General features: G+C 38.3%; 4 protein-coding genes across 4 annotated transcripts; 2 read left to right on the forward strand and 2 right to left on the reverse strand.

Annotated features, from left to right (window-relative positions):
• On the forward strand, positions 96-4,231 carry LOC104745422 (GTPase Der). The gene is made up of 12 exons (XM_010466657.1): positions 96-507; positions 612-670; positions 809-898; positions 981-1,274; positions 1,549-1,688; positions 1,931-2,018; positions 2,357-2,545; positions 2,852-3,013; positions 3,264-3,457; positions 3,548-3,698; positions 3,811-3,976; positions 4,056-4,231. Exons 1-12 carry the CDS (start codon positions 135-137, stop codon positions 4,118-4,120), a joined length of 1,971 nt encoding a protein of 656 aa, XP_010464959.1. The 5' UTR covers positions 96-134; the 3' UTR covers positions 4,121-4,231.
• On the reverse strand, positions 4,349-5,719 carry LOC104745421 (tetraspanin-6). The gene is made up of 3 exons (XM_010466656.2): positions 5,134-5,719; positions 4,701-5,017; positions 4,349-4,545 (listed from the first exon to the last, which is right to left on the reverse strand). The coding sequence occupies exons 1-3, from the start codon at positions 5,623-5,625 to the stop codon at positions 4,506-4,508; spliced, it is 849 nt and encodes a 282-aa protein (XP_010464958.1). The 5' UTR covers positions 5,626-5,719; the 3' UTR covers positions 4,349-4,505.
• LOC104745423 (metal tolerance protein C2) lies at positions 6,527-9,763 on the reverse strand. Its single transcript, XM_010466658.2, has 10 exons — positions 9,293-9,763; positions 8,755-8,863; positions 8,458-8,497; positions 8,088-8,164; positions 7,862-7,950; positions 7,466-7,535; positions 7,301-7,339; positions 7,051-7,201; positions 6,869-6,958; positions 6,527-6,774 (listed from the first exon to the last, which is right to left on the reverse strand). Exons 1-10 carry the CDS (start codon positions 9,705-9,707, stop codon positions 6,673-6,675), a joined length of 1,182 nt encoding a protein of 393 aa, XP_010464960.1. The 5' UTR covers positions 9,708-9,763; the 3' UTR covers positions 6,527-6,672.
• On the forward strand, positions 10,766-12,896 carry LOC104745424 (actin-11). Its single transcript, XM_010466659.2, has 5 exons — positions 10,766-10,875; positions 11,143-11,212; positions 11,327-11,720; positions 11,843-12,456; positions 12,560-12,896. Exons 2-5 carry the CDS (start codon positions 11,153-11,155, stop codon positions 12,623-12,625), a joined length of 1,134 nt encoding a protein of 377 aa, XP_010464961.1. The 5' UTR covers positions 10,766-10,875; positions 11,143-11,152; the 3' UTR covers positions 12,626-12,896.

Here is a 13,196-nt window from a genome sequence, read left to right on the forward strand (position 1 = left end):
ACCGGTTCAAATTATTCGTATCCAGTCCGGTTTTGGTAATTGAACCGGTTCCGGATTCATCAAAAACCCAGAAAGATAAGTGATAAAACCTCTAGCCAATTTCTTCTTCTTCTTTCTCTTTTGCTCTGCCAAAAATGGCGAGTCTACTTGATTCGTTGACAACAAGAGGCTTCTTCACCATTCCTTCAGTTTCTAGGATTTATTCTCCTTTACCTCCTTCTTCACCATCTTCTTCGTCGAGTATCTTATCCTTTTTAACTCCCTCTGTTCTCTCTTACTCTCACCAACACTCGCATTCCCGCTTCCCTTACCCTGTTTCCGCAACTCTGGATGGTTCCTCTGCTGAAGAAGAGCTAGAGTTCGAGGAATTCGATCAATTCGCTGAAGACAACTACGCTGATGATTCTGACATTGAAGACGACTCTATCGATATCTCTGTTCTTGAAAAAGAAGCTAGAGCTATCGTTAGAGACTACGCTACTACTTTATCTCGTGAACTAAAACTCGGTAATCCTTTCACCTTTTTGTTGTTGTGTCTGTTTTTGCAATTTGTCTACTTTTGTATGTGTCCCCAATGACTGTGAATGATGATCATAGTTTGATGTTTCCAGAGGATGAGCTCATTGAGGGCAAGGAAACTCGTAGAAAGGGGAAAAGGCAAGCCAAAAATGTTAGTTTTTTTTTTATACATTTGTTGTTTCTTTCAGTGAAGGCTCCTACTTGTGGGTTTTGTATTTCAATTTATGTCTTAAAATGACTGACCTGTAAAACTGTATACTTTCCTTGCTGCCTCATAATATTTATGTAGAAGGAGATACCTGAGCATCTTCTCCAGAGAGTTGCAATAGTTGGAAGGCCTAATGTCGGCAAATCAGCTTTGTTCAACAGACTTGTTGGGGTAAGTTTTGCTGACATCTAAATATATTCAGGTTTATTTTTTTTTCCTTATCATTCATAGTTGTACTTATAATGCGTTGCAGGAGAATAGAGCTATTGTAGTGGATGAACCTGGAGTTACTAGGGATCGATTGTATGGTAGATCGTATTGGGGTGATCAAGAATTTGTGGTGGTAGACACAGGAGGAGTTATGACTGTTTCGAAGTCACCATCTGGTGTCATTGAAGAGCTGAATGTATCAACCACCATTGGCATGGAAGGTATTCCATTAAGCTCTAGGGAAGCAGCTATTGCAAGGATGCCTTCCATGATCGAGAAACAAGCTACAGCGGCTGTGGATGAATCTGCTGTTATTATTTTCGTTGTTGATGGCCAGGTTCTGTGCTTATGTTCTATCTCCTTACTATATTTCCCTTTCTCCCTGTTAGGTTTTTCTTGTCCTGCCAGAAAACAAAGTCATAGACGAGATATTCTATAGGAGTTCATGTTTAGTGGAAGATATCACCAAATATCAAGAAAGTTGTGACTTATATCTAGAATATATCAAGTTGATTTTGTGAATTCTTTTACTGTAAAGCTCAAATGAGTTTTTCCTAGTTATCATGCCATTTCAATTATATATGGTAATGATTTTGGTGCTTGATACGCAGGCAGGGCCATCAGGTGCAGATGTGGAAATTGCAGACTGGTTGCGGAAGTACTACTCACATAAGTATATCATTCTCGCGGTGAACAAATGTGAATCACCACGTAAAGGACTCATGCAGGCTTCCGAATTTTGGACTCTAGGGTAAATTGACTTTCATCCTAAACTCCCATTATAGCGTCTATTTTTAGGTTCCACCTTTATTTTAAGTGCCAGTGAGTGGTTTATCCAACTTAATTTATGAGATTTTGCTGGAGAAGGTTGGTAGCTGTGGTTTAGCTGGAGATAAAATGCTTTGCTAAACATTTTAGTTCCTTTGGTTCTGTGCACTTTTTTGTGTTTTCATTTACAAATTATGTGGCATTGATTCATTGTGGAATTTCCAGGTTCACACCTATCCCTATTTCTGCGTTGTCGGGAACTGGAACAGGAGAGCTGCTTGATCTTGTTATTTCTGGGCTAAATAAACTCGAGGTTTGTAATGGCCTTTTCTTTCTTTCAGAAAAACGTTTGTTCAGGAATATGAAATATTGCAATATTTGATTATGATATCTCTGGACTTTATATGGACATATTCTGTATCACATTCTACTCTTTCATCCGCTTCATCAAAGACCTTTATGCATTTTTGAGTATGTTCAATTGGCACCCATTGTTTATTCAACTGCGATAACTGGCCATAGCGTTGACAAGTACATCTCCTTCAAATATTTGGGTAGCATTGACAACTGACTAGTATGTTCAGTTGGCATCAGTTTATCCAAACCTTTTCTAACATTTTTTGCACCCATATGATTCAATGATTTTTCTAGATCATGGAGAACATTGAAGAGGAAGAAGAAGAAAACTACATTCCTGCCATTGCAATTATTGGTCGGCCAAATGTTGGCAAAAGTAGCATTTTAAATGCACTTGTCCGAGAGGATAGAACAATTGTTAGCCCTGTTAGTGGCACTACCCGTGATGCTATAGATGCAGAATTTACCGGACCAGATGGGGAGGTTGGTTCAATTTTGTCTGTTGTGTTTTTTGTGGCTTTGTTTTCTTTTGGTGAATGGTCCAAAGGCTTGTTTGATGTTTGAAATTTGGTTGAAGCGTCTGCCTTTTTATTATATGCTAATTGGCATCTACTTTATGCGTTAACTCTTAGAATTGAAGTAAATTTGGTTAGGTATCATCGAGGACTAGCATTGTCGAGTTGGTATCTGTTGAACTTTGATTATGAGCAGTGAGAATGAAAAACGAGAAAAACCAAAGATGCATTCGCTGAATATAACCCTTAAATTTGATTATGAACTGTGTTGCAGAAGTTTCGGCTTATAGATACAGCTGGTATCAGGAAGAAGTCGTCTGTGGCTTCATCAGGCAGCACTACAGAGGCCATGTCAGTGAATCGTGCATTTCGAGCAATTCGTCGTTCTGATGTTGTTGCCCTTGTCATTGAAGCCATGGCATGCATAACAGAGCAGGTATCTCACTAGTAACTGACACTGATGAATGTTTGTCATCAGCAATTGTATAGCATGCGGTTTTGGTATAGACAGGGCTGAACCATACAAATTATTTCCCTGTCCAACAACAATTTTACTGACACAGTTTTAGAATGTCAAAGATTTGATGACACCAAAGTACCTTACTTTTGCAACCAAGGACAAATGATAACTCATATGAAATTTATATTCTACTCGTTTCTTAACGGTTATATTATTGTGAACACAGGATCTGAAGATTGCAGAAAGAATAGAAAGAGAAGGAAAAGGATGTCTGGTTGTTGTAAACAAATGGGATACAATACCGAACAAAAACCAAGAGACTGCTGCACATTACGAGGACGATGTTCGAGAGAAGCTCCGTTCCCTCAAATGGGCACCCATTGTTTATTCAACCGCAATAACCGGCCATAGTGTTGACAAGTGAGTCTCCTTCAAATAATTCAGAAACTGTTATCAATCTTACACTCCGGTTTTACTAAGTATGTTGGGTATTTTATGATTAAAATGTAGTATTGTGGTTGCTGCTGCGACGGTTCAAAAGGAGAGATCAAGAAGACTTAGTACGGCCATATTGAACCAAGTGATAAGAGAAGCAGTTGCATTTAAATCCCCTCCAAGAACCCGTGGAGGCAAGCGAGGCCGCGTTTACTATTGCACCCAGGTAATAAGAACATACATCTCCCAATGTTTTCTATTAGCAGTAAAGAAAAAAGGCTTTAGAGGCTTTTCAGGTTTGTTTGTATGTATGTATATAAAGTGGTTGCATAATGCAGGCAGCAATAAGGCCACCGACGTTTGTTTTCTTTGTAAACGACGCAAAGCTTTTTTCGGATACGTACAGAAGGTATATGGAGAAACAGCTACGTACTGATGCAGGCTTTGCTGGGACTCCAATTAGGCTTCTTTGGCGCAGCCGTAAAAGATCTGACAAAAATGGAGGTACGAGTTTTAAGCATGAAGTTGTAATTCTTTTTAAAAATAGTGACAGTATTTGTATAACTTTTGGGAAATTCTGCAGGTGGAGGAACAATGAGAGTGGCAGGTCTTACTCGTCACAGAAATCTTGCAACCAGAAGAACATAATAACGGAATATGTAACATTTTGTTGTATTGAAAAAAAATTACTATCAAAATATATGTTCAAAACTGTTCAAAAAAGTTATATATTCAATGATAGTCTCCATTGCAACCTAATCTGTTTGTTTGAAGTAAACTTGCAGGAATAGTAAACACTAATGGTTTTTCTAGAGTATTATTTCGCAAGTGATACGACCAAAGATATATACATATATGTATAATATACTCATGCACTCGTATCCAATCTTACTAGTTTACTAAACTCTTGATGATTTGTAGAAACAGAACTACATCAAACATTTTATATCTTTTGGGTTTTCTTAAGCTCAGTTTGCTGAAATTAAAATGTTGAAGAAACAAAAGAACTGAAAAAAAAAAGACAATGAGGCTTTCAGTAAAGCTGCTCTTTCTTTTCGTGCCACCATCTCCACCTGATTAAAAAAGGAGTACGAAAATGCATTTGTCAAAAAAAGTTCGAAGATCTCAATTCAGATCAATTAATGAAAATATCTAATCATATAGTATAATTTGTAACAAATCTATTACTATACTATAGTTGGTAAGAGATAGAGAGACAAGGTGTTACCAGTAATAGTCCCAACGAGGACGGACTTTGGTCATGCGGTTATCATCGGAGGGATGGTAAGGATGAGCTGCGTGGCGAGTGTTGTGGAAGGCGCAGCAACCAGCGGCATAGACCGCGATGAGGAGGACGAGGACTAGAATGTTGACGACAGACAACTTTTTCCAGTCGAGACGGATCTCCTCGAGCACACCAGCCTTGCAAGCATCGCACTCGTAACATAACATCCCCACTCCATTGTTCCATCTGTAGCAATCTTCTCCTCCATCAATCACTCCAGCTTCGTACGTGCACGCCGTCGGTGGCTTACAACATCCCGACTGCATTGTAACTTTTTATTAGTCACGGCTTTGATACGTTATAAAATAACTATTTGAAAAACCATGTAAAGACACTTGGAAACAGAGACAAATAAAATCAAAGTCTTAGGTTTAACCTGAACAGAAGTCATATCTCTTTGGAAATAATCAAGTGTAGTCCAAGATTCAATCTTAAGACAAGTCTTGGAACTCAAGATACAGCTTCTAATGGAGTTCCAATACTCAGGATCTCTAACTCTCTCTCTCAACCATGGATGATAGTCTCCAAGCCTATACTCTTTATAAACCCTCCCTGGAACTTCCCGTCCACCTCCTTGGCTCGTCACCACCAGACCAAACAACGTTAGACCCATTAGAGCCGCGATGAGGAAGATCATGACCACTAAGTACACCCAAAGAGCCCATGCCACGTTGAAACAGGCTCCTATGAAACCAGCAAGCGATACTAAGAGTATGATGAATCCTATTACGAGTAGCGGTGTCTGGAGGAAGTTTTCGCAAGTCGTACTGCTTCTTGCCTTATATAGAGCGGTTCCTATGATCGGTATCGAGGCTAGTAAGGTGAGGAGGTTTAAGACCCCAATCACTGTGTTGCTGAATCTGTACATGTTTTCAAGAAGAAATAAGAGACTTAACACTCTGCCTTCTCTTTATCTCTCTTTCTTTTGTAAGCAGAGTCTCTTCTTGCAATGTGAATTTCATCAGCTTTATCTTACAATCTTTTAGTTTATTATATTGGTTTAACTCTACTTTTTTTGCTTTTGATTCTCTCTTATCAATTGGGAATTTTTTTAAGGGAAAAGGTTTAGAGTTAATGGTATGATGATTCATGCTCATATACTTTGGTCCTCTCTTGATTTGAATCAATTAAACAATAACATTAAAACCGTATATTTTTTCAAATAAAAGTGTCCTTTTGGACAATTGTTTCTTGTTTATTATTCTATTTTATACGTTTTTGTTGTTGGAGTTGGTACAGAGCAGACCACAACCAAGAGAAAATCAAGTAGTGCCTTTATTAAAATATATGTACAGTACTTTAAAAGCTACACCATAATATATACATAATTTTCTAGCTTATAGTCCAAAAACTGCAATCATGGTTTTATATAATGGATGATGGATCACAAGTGGAATAGAATAAATGTGCTATGCTGAATGAAGCATAGGAGTAAGTAAAGAATAATATAGACATGGACGGGCGATGATTTCGTAATCGATGAATTTATCTTTTAAAGATGCTTTTACTGGCCCATTTCTTGGAATATTAGGTTTTTTTAGATATAGCATAATGTAATCTTTGATTCCCCACTTCCATTTTTTCATATATAAACAAGAAGGAATTCTAAAATCTTGTCTCAGCTCATAGTTTATGTAATCTTTTGCACTTTACTTTCACATTTTCCAAATGGCATTTGACTTCTAAAAAAGTCATTTAATTTGCAATTAGCCAAAATATCCACAAACTTGAAAGATACAAAGATTGTGGTCCTTGTGTGGTTCAAAAGACACAAATGGAAACCATACAAAATAAGATTGCAACAACAAAGTTACAACTTGAAACCAAGAAATATTTTCCTATAGAAACATAATCTCTAGTATACATCCCAAATCCTCAGATCAGTATTTAAAAACAAAGAAGAAGCAGGTGCAGCTTAAGTGTAATCAGTTTGCAAGGTCAAGTCTTGTACACCCAAATCATGGTAAACATCATACACATATTGCAGTAATGGCCTTTCATCTATTCCACTCTTCACCTACCACCGATGCCATAACAACAAACCGATTCATTTCCATTCCTTTTGTGATCTCAAGTTTTAACTGATATGAAAGCAAAGAAGAAGTGAGTACCTGGAGTCTGAGTGAACCAACAGTGTGACCAGGCACAACCTCCCAGAAACGTGCCTGTAAAACCTCTATGACATCTTCTCGAGAAGTAATCTGTACAGAAAGATAGTTGAAGAGAAGCCCGGCTTGATCAATTATGGCAAATATGTACACATTCGGGAAACAATATATGGAAAAGAGCAAACCTGTCGCAAGCATTTGCTTAATGCCGAAGAAGGAATGTTTGGGGGTGCCATCTGAAGCAAGATACCACCAGTGGCTTTGAAGAGTGGCATAACAAGCATAAACACTGTAACCGACACCAATCCTAAACATAGGACCTCTGCATTTTCAACCCTGAAAAATTCAAGACACGAGGAGGAAAAGGAAAATGTAAGAGGTTAAGCAACACAGCACGTTTGTTCAGTGAGCTCCTTCAAAGAAAGCGATAATTACCCGAGAGAGAGGAGCCAAGATGCCAGTATCAAACCTGCACTGAAAAGAAAGCAGCAACGAAAACTTCATGTTTGCTGATATAAGTCCCATACAAAAAGAAGTATTTTTTCAAACTAGCTCTCTACTGCTCTGTTTGAGATAAAGAAATGCAGAGAGATTTAACACCTGCGGATGGAATCTGATATGACGTGCAAGCAAACGGAGTGGTAATTCATATCTTCTGCTTTTCTGTAGACTGCAGCATATTATGAATGTAAATTGTGGTTTATAAATGTAAAGACGGGACAGATAATTTCAAGAAGTAACGAATTCTCTTGGCCAGATCATGATAGTTGATCATACTGTCTTCCAATTTCAACTAATACCCGTACTGATTCTATCCTAACCAAACACCCTTACGTCTTTGGCTTTACAGTAAAACTGAGAGGGGGGCCAATTTTACAAATGAAATATACCAAAGCCGCCAAAAATTTGTACATATCATATAATGCAGAGTATGAACATCAAATCTTACACGTCTAACAAGAACTTGCGCATGTATATATAGCAGTGAATACATACCAATATTGACACGAGCATAATTTCGAAAGAACCAAACACCTAGTAGGTTCACCAGCAGATTTGTTACCGCTGATACAATCAAATAATGCCTACATAAAAGAATATTAAAAATTCACACTAATATAAAGGAGCAAGAGGGAAACAGTAGCTGTAAACTTTGTAAGTGCCACTGCCAGATATATATCTAGAAACTCATAAGCATGTCTTTGCAAAAAAGGCGACTTACTTGTGCTCTGATTCATCTTGTATAAATGCATGAAGAGCTTCCACAGCTAAGGAGAACGACATGAACATAAGAAACAGCTGTCTACACATATGTCAAATATTAAACATATCAAAGTGTTAACCAAAAAAAAAGAAGCTACAGAAAATGACACAATGAAGGGAAAACAAAAAGAAAGGTCTTCATAATGTATGGAAGTCCAAAAATTTCTAACAACGACCTGTAAATTACTATATTCTGTATAAGCAACAGTAAAGGAAAGACCACTGAGTTAAGCTCTTAACACACCTATTTTATTACATGGCACAAAAGCCTTTGCAACCTCAAATTAAAGCTGGAAAAGACATCTAAAACAAGTTAAGAACATACTTACAGCATTAGTGAAAGCAGATAAAACTTCAAGTCTTTTGTACCTGGAAAAAAAAGACAAGGATGCGCAATTCAGCATCAAGCCATTACAATCTCCTACCAAAACAACAAAGGATGGACTTTCGAAGGAACAGAACCTTAGTAACCCCCATCTAATACTAATCTAGATCCAACGAAAGAAGATCATTATTTTTTCACAAATTAAGTAGCGAAGTGTTAACTACCATAAAACATACATTCCAATTTCCAACCAATATCTCCAGAAAATGGATTCACCAACTGAGCCAATCAATTCACTTACCCGTATGAGTAAGCATGATCAGGCTTCTTCCTTGAAGTTGCCATTGCAAATAAAGAAAATGTCAAGAGCCCACAACCAAATGTCAAATGGAATGCATCGGAGACCAAACCTGTAAGAGTCCATAAAACAACAAAATCAGCACAGTTAGTAAATACGGAAAATGACAACGGAGCAGGGAACAAAACAAACCAATTCTGACAAGCACCAATTATTGCACTGAGCAAAAACTCATTAAACAAACTACGACAGCAGAAACAGAAGATTGGTTGACACTTGTGAAAAACCTTTATAGTATGACTCAATTGCAACAGAAACCAGATCTTAAAGCTCTCCATAATCAAGGCCTCAACAAACTCTACTATCCCAGAGACTTAGTTCCACAGTTTAGTCTATATCAACTAAATACTTGAGCCTAAATTTTGCAGCTTTAGCTGTTATAATTCAACTTCAACCAGAAATATCAAGAACTCGACCAATTACAACTTATTGCAAAGATTCAATATCCTAAAACAAAAGAGGAAGTGAAACCATATCGTACCTACACGCCCAGTGAAGAGACCAATAGAGAGCTCAGTTGTAGAATACAACACATTAAGCGCAATCAGCAAAAACAGCCTCTTCATCTGCCGATTCCCACTTCTCACTACACCAAAAACCTCCCAAACCATATCCAAAACAGACCCTTTTCCTAATTCTACTTCTTTCCCATCCCCGAAAAACACATCGTTTCCGTCGATGGAGTAAATCTCCGGCGGCATATCGATGCTCGAGACCGTCCTATCGAGAAAAGGCTTAGCCGCCTCGGTGAACGCCGGAGTTCGTGGACCGTGTGATTGCTGAAACGAGCGGGAATAAGCAAGCCTCCGATCATTTGTAGTGTATCCGACATCACTGCTCCGATCATTCGGGAGCTCGTTATCGCATCGAGGATTAAAAGAAACGGATCTCTCCATTTTTTTTTCTTGGTTTGATCTTGAAAAGTTACAATTTTTCCAGTTGAGTGAGTTCCAACTTTGGCAAAATACTAAAAATCAACAGTCAAACACAAAACCCTGCTTGCTTTTACACAGTAAAGTCAATGGGCTACTGTTCGAAAGCCCATATAGACTTTTTAAAGCCCAAAATCGTCCAAAAAGTTGAGAAGCTTGACCGCACTAAACACGCCTTAATCCTTACGGACGGGTGTGGTGGGTTTATAAATATGTTTCAAACTACCATAGTCATATTAACAGTGATCAGGATCAATTATAGCCGATTTTTAACAGTCAAATTAATTGTAGAGGTGGCCTAAGCCTGACAAAAGCAGACTTCAAACCGTCTGACAATCCCATAAATAAGTCGGCCTACTTAGCTCAGCGGATAAATCAGCTCGGCCCTTGCATATGATATATAACTCAGGGGACATGGTTACTTCATATTGTGCTTTGTAATGAAATGACCGGACAATACAACCTCAGTGTGTATTATTGAGCAGCATACGACAAAAGGAGTCGAATCTAGAGTGAAACGAATACACGTTTTCATTTTATGTCCAACTAATCAGTTTTTTCTTTTTTTTGTTCTCCAAGTCCAACTACCACTACTCCCCAAGTCCCCACTAGATATACAAAAGAAAAAGGTTTGGTAAACATAAACAGTGTCGGTTAATATATAAGAAATGTAAACAAACAAATTCCAGCCCATTAATAAGGGGTTGTTTTAGGTAGATGTCCCCTTAAGGAACATTTTCCAGCCCATTAAATACTTTACAGAGTCTCTCTCTATAAAGAGATTACGGTTACGTTACCAAAATATCGAAATATTAATTAATTAAATTTATGTCAGTTACTACACTTTTTTGAAAGACAAGACAGCTGTTTCCACCAACAACGTGACTGGTCGTGGGGTCCTCCTTCGTTCAAAGATAGATTCAGAAAAAAATCAACGGCTGAGATCTTTCTTCATCATATTATGGGGAGTGGCCTTTCTTCCTTTTTAAACTTCAATTCTCAGGCTCACATTTTTCCCCTTCATTCGCTCCGTTTCTCTTTTGTTTTTTCTTTTTCTCTCTCTCTCAAACAAAACAACACACACGACACACCCCTCCTCCAGGTTTCCTCTCAGAGATCCCTCAAACCAAAGGTACAACATTCCCATAATGTTCATCATCGATTTTAACGTCCTAGGTTTCATCATATCAATCCCGTTCCTTCCTTAGTATATGTTCCTTACGTTTATGGAGCTTTTCTTTATTATTGTAACACTTACATTAGTATATATCCCTTACGTTTATTGTAACACTTTTTCTTTTGAGATCTTAAGATTCCTCTGTTTGTTTGGCATGTTTCAAATAAAGGGCTCATTTGACGTTCAATTATGATGCTAATATTATTGAGAATCAATTTACAGGAAATAGAAAATGGCAGATGGTGAAGACATTCAGCCTCTTGTCTGTGACAATGGAACCGGAATGGTTAAGGTAAATAACTTACCTACAAATTTTTTGTTACGATGTAAATCTGAAATCTTTTTGATACAATGCTGCTGTTTCTTGTTTATAAGAGTCGTCCTTTATTATTTGCCAATTCCTTAGGCTGGATTTGCTGGAGATGATGCACCAAGAGCTGTATTCCCCAGTATTGTTGGTCGTCCTCGCCACACTGGTGTGATGGTTGGTATGGGACAAAAAGATGCTTACGTTGGTGACGAGGCTCAGTCAAAGAGAGGTATTTTGACGTTGAAATATCCTATTGAGCATGGTATTGTTAGCAACTGGGATGACATGGAGAAGATTTGGCATCACACTTTCTACAATGAGCTTCGTGTTGCACCAGAAGAGCACCCTGTTCTTCTTACAGAGGCTCCTCTCAACCCCAAGGCTAATCGTGAGAAAATGACTCAGATTATGTTTGAAACCTTCAACACACCCGCTATGTATGTCGCTATCCAAGCTGTTCTCTCCCTTTACGCTAGTGGTCGTACTACTGGTAAGAAGATCTTCAATCAACACCATTGTTTTAATCACTTGACTATATATATGCATTGAACGTTTTGGGTAATACCCTTTTCTTGATCGTATCATATGTTTACTTGTCTTGTATGTTTCCAGGTATTGTGTTGGACTCTGGAGATGGTGTGAGTCACACTGTTCCAATTTATGAAGGATATGCTCTTCCACACGCCATTCTGCGTCTGGACCTTGCAGGCCGTGACCTCACTGATTACCTCATGAAGATCTTAACCGAGCGTGGTTACTCATTCACTACCTCAGCAGAGCGTGAAATTGTAAGGGACGTGAAAGAGAAACTCGCTTACATAGCTCTTGACTACGAGCAAGAGATGGAGACGGCAAACACAAGCTCATCCGTTGAGAAGAGTTATGAGTTGCCTGATGGACAGGTGATCACAATCGGAGGAGAGAGATTCCGTTGCCCTGAGGTTCTGTTCCAACCATCTTTGGTGGGAATGGAAGCTGCTGGTATTCACGAGACCACTTACAATTCCATCATGAAGTGTGATGTTGATATCAGGAAGGATCTGTATGGAAACATTGTGCTCAGTGGTGGAACCACCATGTTCCCTGGAATTGCTGATAGAATGAGCAAAGAGATCACTGCTTTGGCTCCAAGCAGCATGAAGATTAAGGTGGTTGCACCACCTGAGAGGAAGTACAGTGTCTGGATTGGAGGCTCCATTTTAGCTTCCCTCAGTACCTTCCAACAGGTAATATCTTCATTCTTTATTCTCTATGAGTTTTTGTGCTTTTTTACTTACTTTGTTACCCATTTGAAATTTGTTAATCATACACAATGTTGTTGCTTTACAGATGTGGATATCAAAGGGTGAGTATGATGAGTCAGGGCCATCCATAGTCCACAGGAAATGCTTCTAAGTTTATGCTCAAATCGAAGGGATGAAAGATTGTTTCCGTATTGGTAAAGCCTTTTGTTCATCGATCGACTTGGTTACAGAACATTCTTTTGTTTTCTATGTTTCTTCACCTCATTTCTTTCTTGTTGTCCTTCTCTTTTGGTGATTCTGTAATGGAAAAAATTATTTTTTATTTATTTCTCTTTCTTTTACTCTTAATGTTCCCTCTCAAAGATGAAACCAGAGGTAATGGATTTGGCGTGCTATATAATTTTAATTAAAGGGGTTTCATATTTCATATGTAAAGGCCAGAGGTCTCAGTTCTTTACCAAAAGCTAATTCTAAAAAAAAGGAATCGTAAGCCTAACCACATGATTGGAGTGTGAAAGAATTGTGATTGTGACCTGCCAGCCAAAACAGCACTATTAACTCAATCCCCTTTAATACATCGACATGGCATGTTCAACATTTGTCACGCTTGGCTTCAGTATCACAGACAGAGAGTACAATGGAATTCAGTGCTAGTCATAAAACAATGGAAACAAGTTCTAAACTGAAGATTGAACTTGAACATGACAGCTACTCCGACTACC

The sequence above is a fragment of the Camelina sativa genome, chromosome 15 (assembly GCF_000633955.1).
Source record: "Camelina sativa cultivar DH55 chromosome 15, Cs, whole genome shotgun sequence".
In the NCBI taxonomy this organism is placed as follows: Eukaryota; Viridiplantae; Streptophyta; class Magnoliopsida; order Brassicales; family Brassicaceae; genus Camelina; species Camelina sativa.

Excerpts from the sequence above, each read along its gene's own strand:
- LOC104745422 (XM_010466657.1), top strand. The coding sequence starts at position 135 with ATGGCGAGTCTACTTGATTCGTTGACAACAAGAGGCTTCTTCACCATT. Across the intron at positions 899-980 it reads TGTTCAACAGACTTGTTGGG|GAGAATAGAGCTATTGTAGT; the intron begins GTAAGTTTTGCT and ends AATGCGTTGCAG. Across the intron at positions 3,458-3,547 it reads ACCGGCCATAGTGTTGACAA|TATTGTGGTTGCTGCTGCGA; the intron begins GTGAGTCTCCTT and ends ATTAAAATGTAG.
- LOC104745421 (XM_010466656.2), bottom strand. The coding sequence starts at position 5,625 with ATGTACAGATTCAGCAACACAGTGATTGGGGTCTTAAACCTCCTCACC. Across the intron at positions 5,018-5,133 it reads GAGATATGACTTCTGTTCAG|TCGGGATGTTGTAAGCCACC; the intron begins GTTAAACCTAAG and ends GTTACAATGCAG. Across the intron at positions 4,546-4,700 it reads CCTCGTTGGGACTATTACTG|GTGGAGATGGTGGCACGAAA; the intron begins GTAACACCTTGT and ends TTTTTTAATCAG.
- LOC104745423 (XM_010466658.2), bottom strand. The coding sequence starts at position 9,707 with ATGGAGAGATCCGTTTCTTTTAATCCTCGATGCGATAACGAGCTCCCG. Across the intron at positions 7,536-7,861 it reads TTATGCTCGTGTCAATATTG|TCTACAGAAAAGCAGAAGAT; the intron begins GTATGTATTCAC and ends AATATGCTGCAG. Across the intron at positions 7,202-7,300 it reads TCTTGGCTCCTCTCTCTCGG|GGTTGAAAATGCAGAGGTCC; the intron begins GTAATTATCGCT and ends TGAATTTTTCAG.
- LOC104745424 (XM_010466659.2), top strand. The coding sequence starts at position 11,153 with ATGGCAGATGGTGAAGACATTCAGCCTCTTGTCTGTGACAATGGAACC. Across the intron at positions 11,213-11,326 it reads ATGGAACCGGAATGGTTAAG|GCTGGATTTGCTGGAGATGA; the intron begins GTAAATAACTTA and ends CCAATTCCTTAG. Across the intron at positions 11,721-11,842 it reads CGCTAGTGGTCGTACTACTG|GTATTGTGTTGGACTCTGGA; the intron begins GTAAGAAGATCT and ends GTATGTTTCCAG.